At 44.1% G+C, this 15,473-nt stretch overlaps 1 protein-coding gene across 2 annotated transcripts in view; it reads right to left on the bottom strand.

The window, feature by feature from the left end:
- PAFAH2 (platelet activating factor acetylhydrolase 2) overlaps positions 1 to 15,473 on the bottom strand; it is a 176,415-nt gene that overhangs the window by 49,412 nt on the left and 111,530 nt on the right. For both annotated transcript variants that reach the window (XM_086957665.1, XM_086957666.1), the window contains 2 exons: positions 13,398 to 13,568; positions 7,850 to 7,998 (listed from right to left, as the gene is read on the bottom strand). In XM_086957665.1, the coding sequence (XP_086813791.1) occupies positions 7,850 to 7,998; positions 13,398 to 13,568 (320 nt within the window). The remainder of the gene's footprint in view (positions 1 to 7,849; positions 7,999 to 13,397; positions 13,569 to 15,473) is intronic.

Here is a 15,473-nt window from a genome sequence, read left to right as displayed (position 1 = left end):
TCGAGGTCCAGTTGGAACCTCCTCGAGCCCATTCAGTATGAGTCATTCCAGGTTATATTTGTTTAGATCGGGCGTTAGCCAAGACCTTTTAAGTTTACTTAAATTATTTATAATATTTACTGTAGGGGCTTTTCAACCATTAAATGTGATGTTAGCCAAGGCCTAAAATAATATGTATACTGTACTTACAGAGCATTTCAGCCATTATGTTTTGTGTTAGATAGGTGTAGCTGCTAAGTTTTTAGCTTGCTTATGTGCGACGTAATCACTTGATGGCATGGTTGAGAGAGTCTGAGTGTCTGCCATTTTTTTAAGTACTATACCTCTACTTGTACTTTATACGCTTGTATAACCTGCACACGTCACTTTTTCCTCCTGTAATGTACCTTTGCTACCTCTTGTATTTGTTTGCTCACGATTGTCACTTTTGCCGCATGTAACCTAACGCTTGCTTTTGTAATTTGTTCACTTGTAATTTTCTCCTCATGTATCAGTACTGTTCCTATTGTGAAGCGCTCTGACACCTTCGAGTAAATTCCGCACTATATAAAAGCGCATAAAATAAATAAAATACCGAGCCGAGCTTTCATGTGCCATCTGCCCCTGCCTCCATGTACCCAGGAAGTGCCCTAACAGCCGGAGCTGTTCACTTTGGTACTAGGAAACCAACCAGGTTCGAGTCTCGGCGTCAGTTTAACGTCCTGTAAACGGGGGCACATCGTTTAATCTACAGGGGCCTGCAAACAAAGGAGGGTGACCTGAAATGTAGATGGTGCTTCGGGTCAAGCATATATAAAAACTGCACAACAATGCACAACAGATAAAAAAAAAGCCTTAACGTGATGAAGGGCAAATACATACCAATTTAGTGGCTGATTTGTGCAAAGTGAAACCAGAAAAGCCTAGATAAATAAATAGCTGTTTACCACGGTTAAACTGTGCTCTTAGGCAAAGATTTTCCTTTCACCAAAACTCACTTTCTTTTTTAATGCGTACACTTTTTTAAAGCTTTGAAGAGACTTTATCATTCTTTACGTGATGCTTTCGGTATAATTTACAGAGGAAAAATGTTCAGGGCTCGGCTCATGACAGACCCTTGGCTCGGCTCTAGCTCGGGTCTCCCTGTTAATTTGCTGACTCGCCCGCCTGTATCAGTGTGTAGGGAATACTCTTAGGCCAAGGGGCTGTTCAGACAACCTCAGCCCAAAGTGGAACACTTTGACAGGAATGTAAAAGATGGGGCGGTTTAGGTTAACTTGCTGAAGGGCAGGGCGGCCGTTCTTGACAAGAACACGCTCACGCTGGCCCTCTGCCAGGACACGGATTTAAGCGGCTCCCCCCTGCTCGAGCAAAGTGACATTTTGCACCGCACCGCCTTTCACAAGCAACCCATCCGCCCTCGTGCAGAATAGTGCATAAGCAGCCACCAAGACTTGGCTTGCTTTAGAACAGGTATTCATTCCCCCGTGAACTATTTAAGAACGCTATGTACGTGTGAACGTGTGACTGCCCCAAATTACAAATATTCACAACCAGAAAACCAATCCGGATTCATGGAATTTGGTTAACATGGCTGCCCCCTCGAGCCCGCACCGTGCACAACACGGATTCTTCAGGTGTAATGTAACCCCGAGGCGGGGAATTGAACCCTGGTCCGGGGCCAGACCTCTGCATCAGGGTCTGCCGCTCTAACCATTGAGCCACACTTCTCCACTTGATATAGAAACAATCACAGGTTCCAGTACTTGCTCAGGTAGATTTTGGGGCTATAAGTATGGGCTTTATTGTGGCTACATTTATGACATTTTGCTCATCGTTGTGCTGATTTTTGGGGGTATGATTCAGCTGCTTTGTTGATTGCATCATTGTTTGTTGCAAATACATAAGCTCCATATGTCTTTACTCTATGAAACTCATCTGCAGGGCGCAGCTTGTTCAGTAAGGTGGGAGGAGGGCTTCAGTTTTCCCAACAATCCCGCTGCCTTTATTGGTAAAATACATCATATGAGAAGCAGGCATGAGTGAGCTTAAGGGCAGAATGTCTATTGTTAGGAGGACTTAAAACACAATGGGCAGGATGTATCAAGAGTTTTCCCGTTCACAAACAGGCCGATTCGCAGAATCTACCCGCTTGCAAATGGGATAAAGCTTTTTGGGATGTATTATCCCAAAAGGCAATCGCAAAATAGGGAATTGCAATTTTTGCGATTACCTATTTTGCTAATGCATTTAGAGAATTGCAATTTGCGATTCTCTAAATGCAATGCAGGAAGCGATTTTTAAATTGCAACCCTGATGTAAGGGATCGCAATTTACCACCAACTTTAAGTTGGTGGTAAATTGCAAATTCTTAGAAAAAGGCACAATTTTGCATTTTTCTAAGTGCCATGTGGCGCACATACATGAGTCACCCTTAAAATTGCATGTGCAATTTGCGAGTACCTATTGGATACTCGCAAATTGCGCATGCAATTCCCATTAATTTCTATGGGCCTCTAGGCCCATACGAATGAATGTGAAGGCATTCCTTAATAGCAAATCGCAATCTGCGACTCGCTATTAAGGAATATGTAGGAATCGCAAAATATTTGCAGAAACCTACATACATTGCATTTTGCAAGTCGATAATAGCGAATCAGTAAAATTTGCTATTATAGACTCGCAAAACGTAATCTTGATACATCTGGCCCGATATTTTCCAAATTAACCAACTTGTACAACCTTCGAAACATAGACAAGAGACCGAGTGTGTGTCCTTTTGTCTGTCTATATGTAAACATTTCAGGTGAAATAAGACAGACACCTTACAATACCCGACAAAAAGCACTTGTACCCACCAATTTAATACAGAATAGTTTTTTAGGTTTCGCCTAAGTGAAAGCTGCGCACGCAGCTTTTCACGAAGGTGAAAACCTAATGAGAACAGTATGTGGCTTGGTCACCGCCTCTCTGTTCCATTGGCTAGCTCCATAAATGGAGGCTACCCATTGGAACAGAGATCTGTCCGTCATGGCCGGACCAGATTCGTGGGCGTTCCCGCGATTTCTTCCCTCCGCAACGTCATGCGGCCGGCGGCGGGGTTTGTGTCCCGCAGAATGTGGGAGTCCCGCTGCAGTTAATTACTTTGGCAGAGAGGAGAGGACCGCTTGCACTGAATGATGTCATCGAGGCTAAGGGCAGGAATTCCCTACAAGCCGCCAGCTGGGTGAACTCTGCAGCGCTCTGCTCCCCCTTCACCTAGACTCACAGCACACTCTCCAGAGGAAGGGGCTGTCTCGGATATACTACTACTTTCTCTAAACTGAGCCTCGTTTTGCCTAAAGCTGTTTATTTATTTGTGCCTAATATAAATTGCTGAATAAATTCTATCAACATTACAATTCAGGCCTACTTATATCTAAAGGTCAAGAGAAGACGTTTAGTGTGCAGTGTTAGAGCGTGTCTGTCTCTGCTAGCAAAATCACGAGCTATAATCCACCCGCCCCCCTCCCGCTGTCCGTGTGCCGTGAAAGCAAAGAGTTTTTCATCTCCCTGGCCCTCTCTCCGGTCCGGACTGACGCCAGCGGGAACCCGCTAGAGCTTGGAGCAGCCAAATGCACGTCCCGCAGAATGTGGGAGTCCCGCTGCAGTTAATTACTTTGGCAGAGAGGAGAGGACCGCTTGCACTGAATGATGTCATCGAGGCTAAGGGCAGGAATTCCCTACAACCTGCCAGCTGGGTGAACTCTGCAGCGCTCTGCTCCCCCTTCACCTAGACACACAGCACACTCTCTCTCCAGAGGAACGGGCTGTCTCGGATATACTACTACTTTCTCTAAACTGAGCCTCGTTTTGCCTAAAGCTGTTTATTTCTTTGTGCCAAATATAAATTGCAGAATAAAATCTATCAACATTACAATTCAGGCCTACTTATATCTACAGGTCAAGAGAAGACGTTTAGTGTGCAGTGTTAGAGCGTGTCTGTCTCTGCTAGCAAAATCACAAGCTATAATTCAGATTACAGTTTGATACCTTTGGGGCGGTGCTCGGTCCGACAAAAGAGAGGACCGTCTAGTCAGGCCCGGTTAGAGCCCGGAGAATGGACGCTCATTCTTTTAGGTCATGAGTAAAATATGGATGTTTAGGTTTAAATGGTTGGGTTTCAAATTAAATGTTCGGTTACTGCAATAGAAAGTAACTAACAGAAAACTAGCAGTTTAGAAAATATAGGATGTATCAAGAGCAGTACCAGCTCAATACATGTGCAGCTCCAATATTTGCAACACCATACATACTGCAAGCCAAGTTCATCATAGTTTACCAAGCCACGGTACTAACTTCATGCGTCTGTTCTTGACCGCTTTAGCCTGCTGCAGAAACTAGAAGGACTCATTTGACATCCACTGAGCCTGTATGGACACAAGAGGATCATTGGATAATGCAGCAGACCCGTGCCTCAGGAACTTGAAGGATAGGCGGTGGCAGTCAACTGACACTCACTTGGATGAAATTGGGTCATGTGGTCCAGTAGTGAAGTGCAGAGACGCCAATGCCAGGGATCAGCAGAAAGCCACAATACAAGCATTCATCGTAAGTAATGCAGAGGCCGTTTCATCTAATGGGATGGAATCAAGGAACAGTCACTTTGGTTTCCTTCACCTGTTCTTTTCCTCTTCAGTGACCACTCTACCTCTGATTCTAGGGAGTGCAGAGTGCAAGGGAGTGCAGAGTGACTAGGGACTGCTAGGGAGTGCAGAGTGCAAGGGAGTGCAGAGTGCAAGAAGGGAGTGCAGAGTGCAAGAAGGGAGTGCAGAGTGCCACGGAGTGCAGAGTGCAAGGGAGTGACTAGGGAGTGCAGAGTGACTAGGAAGTGCAGAGTGCTAGGGAGTGCAGAGTGACTAGGGAGGGCTAGGGAGTGCTAGGGAGTGCAGAGTGACTAGGGAGTGCTAGGGAGTGCAGAGTAACTAGGGAGTGCTATGGAGTGATAGGGACTGCAGAGTGACTGCAGAGGCTAATGGCAATGTAAATGACAATGCCATTTATTTATCTGTTTTCAAAACCAACACATAAATACAAATTTTGTCATTTACAATGCCAATAGCTCTAACTTTTCCAAAGGCGAAACCATTGCATTGTAAATGCTTGTTTTAATGGGGTGTAACACCCCAAACGCCCCCCTGATGCTATGCCCCTGCTCATCTGATTTGATTGATGAGGTTCCTCCTACATAGAGGGTCCAACCCAGAGACTCCTACGCTCTTATGTTTTTGTTTTCTTAGTTGAAACTCAATAAAAGTTTCAAAAAAAGAAATAAAGGCAATAACATGTCTGGGGTAAAATCCTCACAAACTAGCTTACATAGGAAGATCTGACATAGTTTGTGGGAAAGAGCCATATTACCCATAGAGATCTTCTACGCTTGCAGCTCAGAAGTGCCTCAAATGCCATCACCGTCCGACGCCCAAGCCACCACCTCCTAGTTAATAACCAGAGTGTCAGCAAAGTGAAGTCAAAGATGGATTTAACCCACTTATCATTCATTTTAAGAAGAGAATGTGGCTGGCGCTGCCATGAGAGCAGGAGCAGTGCCCACAGACCGGATAACGAGTGTTGTTGATGATTCCTGGAAGGCGATAAACCGTACAAGGCGATAGATCACATGACAGACACCTTCACAGGCTTATCCTGGCAATGAGTCAAAAAGAGACAGGCCGCTGCCAGCCTGAAAGAGATGTAAAGGGATAACGACGGCCACTCAACATGATCTTATTCTGCTCCTTCGAAGTTGACTTCTGCAAAAAAGCTGGCATATATTCTATGGTTTCTATTCAAAAAGTGCGAAGTGCAAAGCCTTTTGCAATCCCAAATCCTATGATTTGTATAATCATTGTTTGCGACCGTACATTAGGGTTTTTCACTAATTAATAAATTCTGGTGAGAAAAAATGCGTTTTCAACTAAAAAAAATAGTTTCTATGGCTCATTCTGAATTACTATTATAAGGAGGTAGAAAAGGGGCACCCCCTGCTAATTGCAATCTGCAGTGACATTTGACAATTACCTGGGACTTCAATTGTAGTCTCAAACCATTAATCAGCCACCGACTCCCAAGACGACAATACGATTTGCAGAGGGGATGCTGTCCACAGGGGAAAGCTTCTCGCCGGAGGACCATAACGGGGGACTCGAGGTGTATCAGACAGTTGCTACGGGAGGTCCTCCCAAATGGGATTATTTTAAAGCAATATCTGTTCTACTAAGGGACATGATATGCTTTAAAAAAATGTTTCCTGTTTGAGAATGTGAGCACAGTGGGTCGATGGTGGTATGCAGTCCCTTGTGCATATCAAAGCAGTTAAAAATTATGTACCAAAGCACTCAATGTCCATAGACCAATATTACTGTTGTCATGCACAATATTGCTGAAAATTTCTCAACTTCAGAAGACAAGAGTCACAGATTTGTTATAAATATTTTGTATTGTGGTCCAAGATACAGCCAACATGCGTTTCGTCACACAAATGACTTCTTCAAGGCTAAAAATAAAGGTCTGTTGTCACGATCCCGTGGGTCAACAGGTCTGGCAGGAGAGTCAATCCTTGAAGTCAAGTTCTGAATCAAATAGGTGACCCAGATCAGCAACGCGTGTTTCGGTGTCCCATATATTGCTTTGATCTAATGCTACGGCTGTACAAGTCACTTAGCTATCAGAGTGACTGATGTCTAATTCCAAAGAATTATCCACAAAGATGCTGTCTTGTCTTCTAAAATAAATAATAATACGGTAATCCCTAAGATTTCAGGGAGGATTGTGTGGGTATAGTCTCTACAAAGACCTGTTCGGCCCTGAAACTGTCTGTAATGACCCCAGATAATAATAATAGTATTTCCTTCATGGAGCTCCTTGATAATTCCCCTTCTGCCTCCAGACGCGAGGCCGTGTCCTAGAGTCCTGTCATGTAGTAAACCATCACTACCCATTATCAGTTTTATCAAAGCACAGGTGATCGAAAATAGTGATCAGCAGAACTAATATTCTTTAGGCAGGTTCTTTTGTGACAATCTGTGAATAGGCTTTTATAAATATAACCTATCAGTATAGCAAAATATCAGGCAGGTCGCAAAAAGTCAGTGCGCAGTTTAGACCCATTTGCGCATGTCTGCATGTACGTCAGGCCCTAGTCTTTCATGACATGTTTTCACACATTTTTAAAATACATAAATAAACACTGAAACAAAACAACAAAGAAAGTAAGGGGGAAAACTAACATTGCTAGATTATTGGAACCCCGGTCTTTCACACTGAGTACATTACGAACTTGAGAAGCCCACTTGTGTATTTTAGATGCGTAAGGAGGAAAGAACTAAGAAATGTGCCAGTACACACATTTAAACAGTTGCAGCACCCTGAGGTATCTGAAAGATATTCAACAATGCTTTAAAAAACGGCAAACATAAATAAAGAAAAGAGTTTCAACTGGAAATAGATATTGCAGGTATAATATTTTGCCACAACATTTAGACAAGACCAGTAGCTCACAAAACCAGCAGGACCGATGGTCAAATTATTTTTCTTTTCCCATTCTCAGCCCACTTCATATTTAGTGCAGATTAGCAAACCACTGGAGCAAACTAGTGTGGGAAGGGGGGTGGTGGATCTGAGGGCACTAACACTGTACTTTGCTACCTCCTTTGTTTTGCTCACATTTACCCAAAATTCCTCTGCAGTTATTTGGTTAAATATTTAAAAAGAATTTCATTCAACCAAATAATTCCGTAGATTTTGGGAAACTTATAGACAACTGAATCTTTGCTGGTTTCCATGTTTGTGGTATCTGAGACAAAATATACAATCATAGTCATTCCCTTACCGAGATGCTCCTGAAGAAACGTCAGGGCTGCCCTGTTGGTGATCTCCAGACCTAGATACGGATCAATGGTGCCTCTAGTCTCAAAGACTTTGCTCATCAGACGCCCAGCTAAAAATGTGAAGTCAGTGTGACTCTGATGCACAGACCCTCTGGAAACAGCAGAAAGAAGAACACACTTTACATTCAAGTCTCCAACAACTATAAATGCAGCACTAATGATTTTAAGGTCTAAGCAGTTTGTGGAGTTTGCCCTCTGTACCTCTGTTAGAACTGGGGTGTCTGGCTGGCAGAGGTATGCACCCTGCCCAAACAGGAACCACCACTCTAGTCTGGGTACATTAGATACACACTAAAAGATAACGGCACAGAGCAGAGGCAATGTGTAAAGTATTTGTGAAAAACACAACCCCACACACCCCCACCCTTCCCCAATGAAAAGATCCAACAAACTCCACACAGGTTAAGAAAAAGAGATAATATTTGTATGAGAAAATAAAGACCAAAACGACAAAAATCCAATAAGTAGAACTGGAGTAATGAATTTGTAAAGAATAAATCAAAACTAGTGCTTAAAAAGCCTTTGGCCAGATGTATGACCAGTTTTCGAGTGCGCAAACGGGTTTGCAACCCGTTTCAGCAGGCAAAAACCTACGTTGCCATTTACAAACACTATTTTGCGACTCGCAAAAAACTTGCGACTCTGAAAATAGTGTTTTGCGACTCGCTATTAGGAAGGGGCGTTCCCTTCCTAATAGCGACTCTCTAGCCATTTATGAATGTTTTGCGCCCGCAATCGCGGACGCAAAACACTCGCAATTTACCGCCCTCTTCAAGAGGGTGGTAATGGAGTTGCAAATGGGAAGGGATTCCCAGGGGACCCCTTTCCCTTTGTAACTGGCTCTAAAAATATTTTCTAAGGTGAGGCAGTGGTCACAGGGACCACTACCTGCCTTTAAAAAATGAAACGAAAAGGTTTCATAAAAAAAAAAAAAATGCATCCCTTTTTCCTTTAAGGAATAAGGCTGCATTTAAAAAAACATAAACTGCTTTATTGACAAGCTGTCCCAGACATGAAGGACTGCTGAGCCCAGTAGGTCACCATCCCTGGGATGGCCAGCCATTCCCAATGGTCGCAAATTGCGAGTGGCTCATTAATATTCATGAGCCTCGCATTTTGCGACCCCATTGGGAATCGCAATCAGTGTCTCTGACACTGTTGTACATTCCAAATTGCGACTCACAATTTGCGACTCGCAATTGAGCACAAATTGCGAGTCACAATTTGGAATGGTCGTACATCTGGCCTCTAATCCAGAGACCAGAGTATCAGCCAAATCGGATATATTCATGTATTATTTAATTTAATTTAATTTAATTTCTTCTATAGCGCAGAAATCAATCCCGTAAGGGTATCTCCGCGCTTTGCCGGCTAAAGAGTTGTCAGGTAGAGCAACCTGGAAAGTTATATGGATAGGAATGCTTCTTGGTAGAGAAGGGTTTTTAATGCCTTTCTGAAGGACAGGTGATTTATGGTTGTTCTTAGGTCAATGGGAAGATTGTTCCAGAGGGCAGGGCCAACAGAGGAGAAAGCTCGGTCTCCTTGTCTGGTTTTCTTTGTGAGGGGGGGTTTTAACAGGGCTTGGTTGCATGAGCGGAGAGACCTGCTGGGCTGGTACAGTTCCAGAGACTGAGATAGGTACTTAGGACTTGCTCCATACAGGCATTTATGCACCGTGCAGCAGATCTTAAAGTTGATGCGCTGCCGTATGGGAAGCCAATGCAGTTCTTTCAGCAAGGGCTTAGAGGGAGTCCTGGCAGGGCGCTAGATTGGTCGTTGTGTCATGGACATACATGACCATGTCGTCCATAAACAGTGATATGTCCAAGAGACGCTGCATGAATCTCAGTGCAGATTTGGCATGGCATTGATGGAGTATACACACAGGTGGTTCAAGCGAGAGTGTGAATAAAAACGGTGATAGGGGATACCCCGGACGGGTGCCCTTATGAATTGGTAGTTTGTCTGAATCACTCCACTGATACGCACCCGGGACACTGGACTGGCTAAAGCAGCTGGCTCCAGTGCAAAAAATACTTCGGGATCCCATGTGCTGTAGGATAGTGTGCCTACGCGACCATTCAATAGAATCAAAAACTTTGGCTACGTCCAGAAGGAACGCTGCAACTGGCTAGGACGGGTTAAACTGGTGCAACAATGCAAAACTGGTGCACAGATAGTACGTGGTGGATCAGGCCGGAATGAATCCCGATTGATCCAGTAATACTAAATGAGGTAAGAGGGGTTGCATTCAGGTCACTATTATTTTGGCTAAGAATTTGACATTCGTATTTATTAGGAACAGTGGTCAGTATGATTTGCAACTCTCCTGGGCCTTATCTGGTTTTATTAGCACAATAATCAGAGCCTCATGAAGAGAGGGCAGTAGAATATGTTTTCCATAGGCTTCCGTATATAGGGCGAGGGGATGCGGCACAAGGATAGAGGCTAATTCTTTATAGAATTCGCTTGCCATATAGACTGGCACTCTCCTGCTGGGGAGATGGGTAATGGATTCTTTTTGTTCTCTGTGATCGGTTGGGATAGGAATTCTCTTTGCCCCATTGGTAGCCAGGCCAATGCAATGTCAGTTAGGTAATAGGTAATTCACGGTGTCTTCTGCACAAGTAAATGTGTGTGTAAGTCATACAATTGTGCATAGAACTGTGTGAAACTATCAAGGATAGCAGGGGTGTCAGTGTTCTATGCTGTCTGAGGTAACAATTCTGAAGACATATGTGTGGGTCCCCATTGCTTTCAGTTTGACTGCAAAGCAGAGCCCCGGGAGCCCCTCCGCCCCCCGCCCCCAAAGGACTTCGCCACATGAGGTTTAGACAAGTAAGAGTTCATGGTTTGCAAGTTCATTGTATGTTGCAACATTTTCTGGGATAGCTGCAAGGATGAGAGGATCTAGGCAGGTTTCATACTTGCGCTCAAGATCATGCAAGGTACTTTCAACGTTACGGAGTTGTGTACAGAGAGATTTCAATATGCAACCTGCTGTCTATACAAACACTTGGTACCGTAAGCTTGAAGGCTTCCCAAAGAGTACTCACGTCCGCCACTGAACCCACATTTTCTGGGAAGTACGCATTAATGGAGGTACGCATTTCTTCACAAAACGCTGGGTCCAGCAGGGTAGTTGCCTGGAAGCGCCAGAGATTTGGCATGTGGGATATGTGTATGGATTTTCAGTACTAGGCGGACCAGGGCATGGTCGGATAATCTTTTAGGAAGGTGGTTATATCTGTTACCCAATCAAATACATCTCTGGTGGCTAACCAATAGTCCAAATGGAACCAGGAGCTGTGGATTGATGCTGTATAGGTCCCCTCCTTCCGCCCGGGATACCTATGTCGCCATAGGTCTACCAGGCCCTGTTCCTCCATACCATCATGCAATACCTTAGAGGAGTGTTTCGCCTGCCATTCTGTAGTGGCCAAGCGGCCCCATAGGGGATCTAGATAGTTATTTAAGCCCCCCCCCCCACATAATGGTAGTCTTGTGCATTTTGAGAAGCTTGTTGCAAATGGTCACGTAGAAACTGGGGTCATCCATATTCGGGCCATTTGTATTTACCAAGAAGATGGGGGTAACGCTGATAATGGCTTGTACAATAATATAGCTACCCTGATCGTCCATTAGGGTCCGAGTGAGATGAGAGGGGACCTCTTTTTATTTTGCCAGAATCATCATACTCCTCTGGAGTAAGTGGAGTATGAGGAGGTTACCAAGTGCGTGCAGCACAATGGGCTACAATGAGATGTTCAGAAGGTTTCTTTAGATGCGTTTCTTGAAGAAGCGCAACCTGAGCTCTGTGACGATTCAGGTGGGCCAGTACCGGTCTTGTCTTCTGTGGGTAATTGAGCTCCTTTACATTCCAGGTAATCAATGTGAAGGTTTCCTAAACAGCTGCTGTCACTGTGTAGGAGCGGAGGTACAGCTGAGCTGTTACGTTCAACGTGATGCGAGGCTGGTGACAGTTTTGTGGCATTATGAAATAAAACCAGTTTAGCAGCGGGTATGACTGCCAAAACTCTGTGACAACCCACTCAAACAATCTCTTCCCCACCCACCACCCACATTAGCATCCCAATCATGCCATCGGCATTTCCCTTCTCAACAAGTAAACTAAAATAAAATTGTGAAGTATTCATTTGTTAATCTCCCCAACGGGGAACATTATTCACAGTAAGAACTGTTGGGTCTACCCATCAGGGGCTGTACGAGTTCCCAGTCATACCTCCTGTGGTACGGAGGTGACCAGTTATGTGCTCTGGCAAAACAACATTGACCCCAGAGTGATGTGCATGAGGCAAGTGGTGCAGTGAGAACAACGAGCTGAAAAGTAAGGTGCACCCTTGGTATGCAGCTCGTAGCACAGGCCAACAGATCAAGGATAGTCAGGGAGGCGGGGGGGGGGCACAGGAAGGGTATGTTTCATATCTCTAAATCCTTTCTAGTTGTGTCGCTTGAATCCATTTGGTGCGGGGAAGAGGGTGAGTGAACAGGGTACAGACCTGCTCAAAGCCAACAATGACTGTGATCAGTATGAAACATATCATTTTCACTGTATTTGCAGCACTCACAGTTAGAACGTCTGAAAGCTAAATAAACTTGGGCTCATATCTCGATCCCCCAAAAGTGCTATGGCCATCAGATTTCCTAGGTTTAATGGACATCCGCTCTGCCTTTCTTACATGGAAATGAAGGGCAATTCCTTCCCTCAGTAACATCTCTGGATGGACATTGATGTAACTGTCTGTGATTACTGTGTCATACTATATCGGAGTCCCAGAGCTACTACACTATCCTGGAGTACATCTTGACTGCTCGACCAAGCTACCACTGAAGAGTCAGGAGTACAAGTGAGTACTTGGGTAGCCAACTGGGGCGTAATTAGATTTAAGGCGTGTAAAACTAGTGGTCAACATAAGTACCCACCACAGACAGTGCCAAGTAACGAATGACTGTTGAATGACCTGGAGAAAAGACTAGGAGAGACATCTATTGTCCTGTGATACATTATGAGCACAAATTGACTATCTCCTGGTGTTCTCAGACTGAAATGAAGCACCCAATACGGAAAGCATAGTTTTGGGCCACCAATTCATCTGATGCACCTGGACCTCGTGCAAGCAGCCAATACTCATGGAACTCCCAATCCACTTGAGCTTTGGAGTGATGGGATTATCTGACACCCACAGGATGCTCAAGAAACTCCCCTCTCCTCATCCACTGAACCCTGGTGAAGGGGACCCAATACTCAAAAAATAGTCAAGGAAACCTCAACCCCCCAGTCCGATCAAACCTGGTGAGAGCACCCAACACTCACTGAAGTCTCAGGTGAATCCCATCCGACTAGTGGATTTAGACGTGGTGGAGAGATGCCCCACTGATACTTAATGAGTGGTTATAAATCCACAATCTCTCTTAACTTCTGCTCCCTTCCTCGTAATCCAGCCGGGGGGGGCCACACTCGATACTCACAGAATGGTCATTATCTTTGTTCTGCTGTTGTTGGCGCCAAGTCTTCTCATTTTGGTGACAGTGTCGGCAGTTTGGAACTTTTCTGTGTTGATGAACAACGCTGGCTTTTTCACTTTCGGGTAGAGATCATGTTCCAAAGGAAACATCCATGCATCGAGAGCTACTGCACACCTACAAGAGACGATAGAGCGGTATCAAACTACCTTTCACTTGCCTACTTCTGAGAGCAAAAAATACTGTAGAGAAACATCTCACTTCTGAGAAGATATGGAACTGCATAACAAACATGTCCAGTCCCCAGACCGATCATGGCCTTTGGAAAGAGATGCACATTGCTATTGCTGAGCAGTTCAACAGATTGTAAAGGAGATACATAGCTATACCAGGCAAAACCAAGATAACACACCATTATTTAGAGTACAGAGAGTAGCTTCTTATTCCTGAATGAGAAATATTGAACAGAAGCTATATCAATTTCCTCATTATAAGGGGACCGTAATTTGGTGAAGGGATACTGAGCAAATTTCATTAGTTAGAACTTTTTTTCCCCCAGAATAACTGCATGGACCCAGTATTACAGAGTCTTTTTATATGCATTTCTGCCTGATTTTGGGGGGAAAACACTGACGTTTTCCATTTGCTTTGAGAAGGCAAAAACACTCAGTGGGAGGGCCGGCGGGGGTGTTTGATGTGTGAGCGGGCACGGGGAAAGTGGTAAATTGATTCTGGATTTATGAATGCAGGACCGGCAAATGGGTGCAAAGGAAGATGGCTACACCAGTAAGGACTGTGATATGTTTTAATACTAGAAAAAGAGAACACAATATTTTATTGTTGATCCGCTAGACTCAGGGCCATACCAGATTTTCAGGATAAGCACAGACTACCTAAATTTTTCCCTTTCAGATTTGATGCATTATGAGCTGATGTGGATATCCTGATTTACTGACACATTTACGGCCCTTGTAGACAATCACTTGGCGCACTACTGTAGATGGACCTGAAGTACACAGTAAGAATGCCTTGCCTTTTGACTTAAGGGGAAGTGTAGGTGAGCCTGCAAAGGTGAAATAGAGGTGCCAACGTTTGAGACGTATCTGAAAGGTTTGGGAAGTACAGAAGAGAAGACCTAGGAGCACGTGGATGTGGAAACTGATCTTCTCAATCACTTCTAGGTCGAGGAATATACAGACAAAAATTTAGTTTCCAGACCTTAGGCGTTCTACGTATTGTTCCTTTGTGCCACCTTAATCATTTCTGTTGCTTAGCTGGAGGAAATTCTTAGGAAAGCTGTTTAGAGGCACTGAACAGGCCCTGTGCAGGAAGATGAGAATTCTGTGCCTTTTATTGAACATTTCATAAGGATGTTTGCAGTTTGGGGAACGCCAGTGGCAATGTTTCTGCTGGCTTCCAGTGATATGTACTTAAATCTCAGGATCGGGTCAAGTTTGCGCTATATAAACACCCCCTACCCACCACCCCAAAAAATACGTTCATCGTAATGTATCTGTCCCACAACACATGTTAATAATGTATGTACATAATTATGTGCCACCATGCTAATATATATATATTTCTTTTTAAATATTTCTCGGTGATGAATCACCGAAGAGGGTTTAGTCTTGCTAGTGCCTTAGGATGGCTTGTTTGTGGCTATCAAGTTTTTTAAAACTGAATATAACCTCGCGTTAACAAAACTAGGATCCTTTACAGTCTTCCTACCTTTTCTTTTGCATGGGTTACAGAAGGTCAAGAAAGGCAAAACTCCACTAGCCTTTGTAAGGAAATTTAATGCCATGACTTCTTGGTACTCTATTTAAAACTGGGCTCCCCTTACCCAAGAGTGGATCTGGAAATTTGAATAGCAGGAGCACAGCCACCTGTGCAAAAGAACGTCTACGACTTGCCCTTTTCTGTGTCAAACAAGAGAAGCTTTACAGAATCTCTCTCCAAAAAAGCACAGGCCAAAGGTGTTTAACTCACAAATTGACAGAGGTCCAGGTAATTGAAACTGCTTTTCAGAGATTGTGTATTCATTGGCCACAGTCACATGCAATATGGGAAAGTCTACCCAGT

This window comes from Lissotriton vulgaris, chromosome 2_1, assembly GCF_964263255.1.
Source record: "Lissotriton vulgaris chromosome 2_1, aLisVul1.2, whole genome shotgun sequence".
Taxonomy (NCBI): Eukaryota; Metazoa; Chordata; class Amphibia; order Caudata; family Salamandridae; genus Lissotriton; species Lissotriton vulgaris.
Note: the sequence above shows the minus strand (reverse complement) of the source record. Positions and strands in the feature narration are given on the sequence as shown.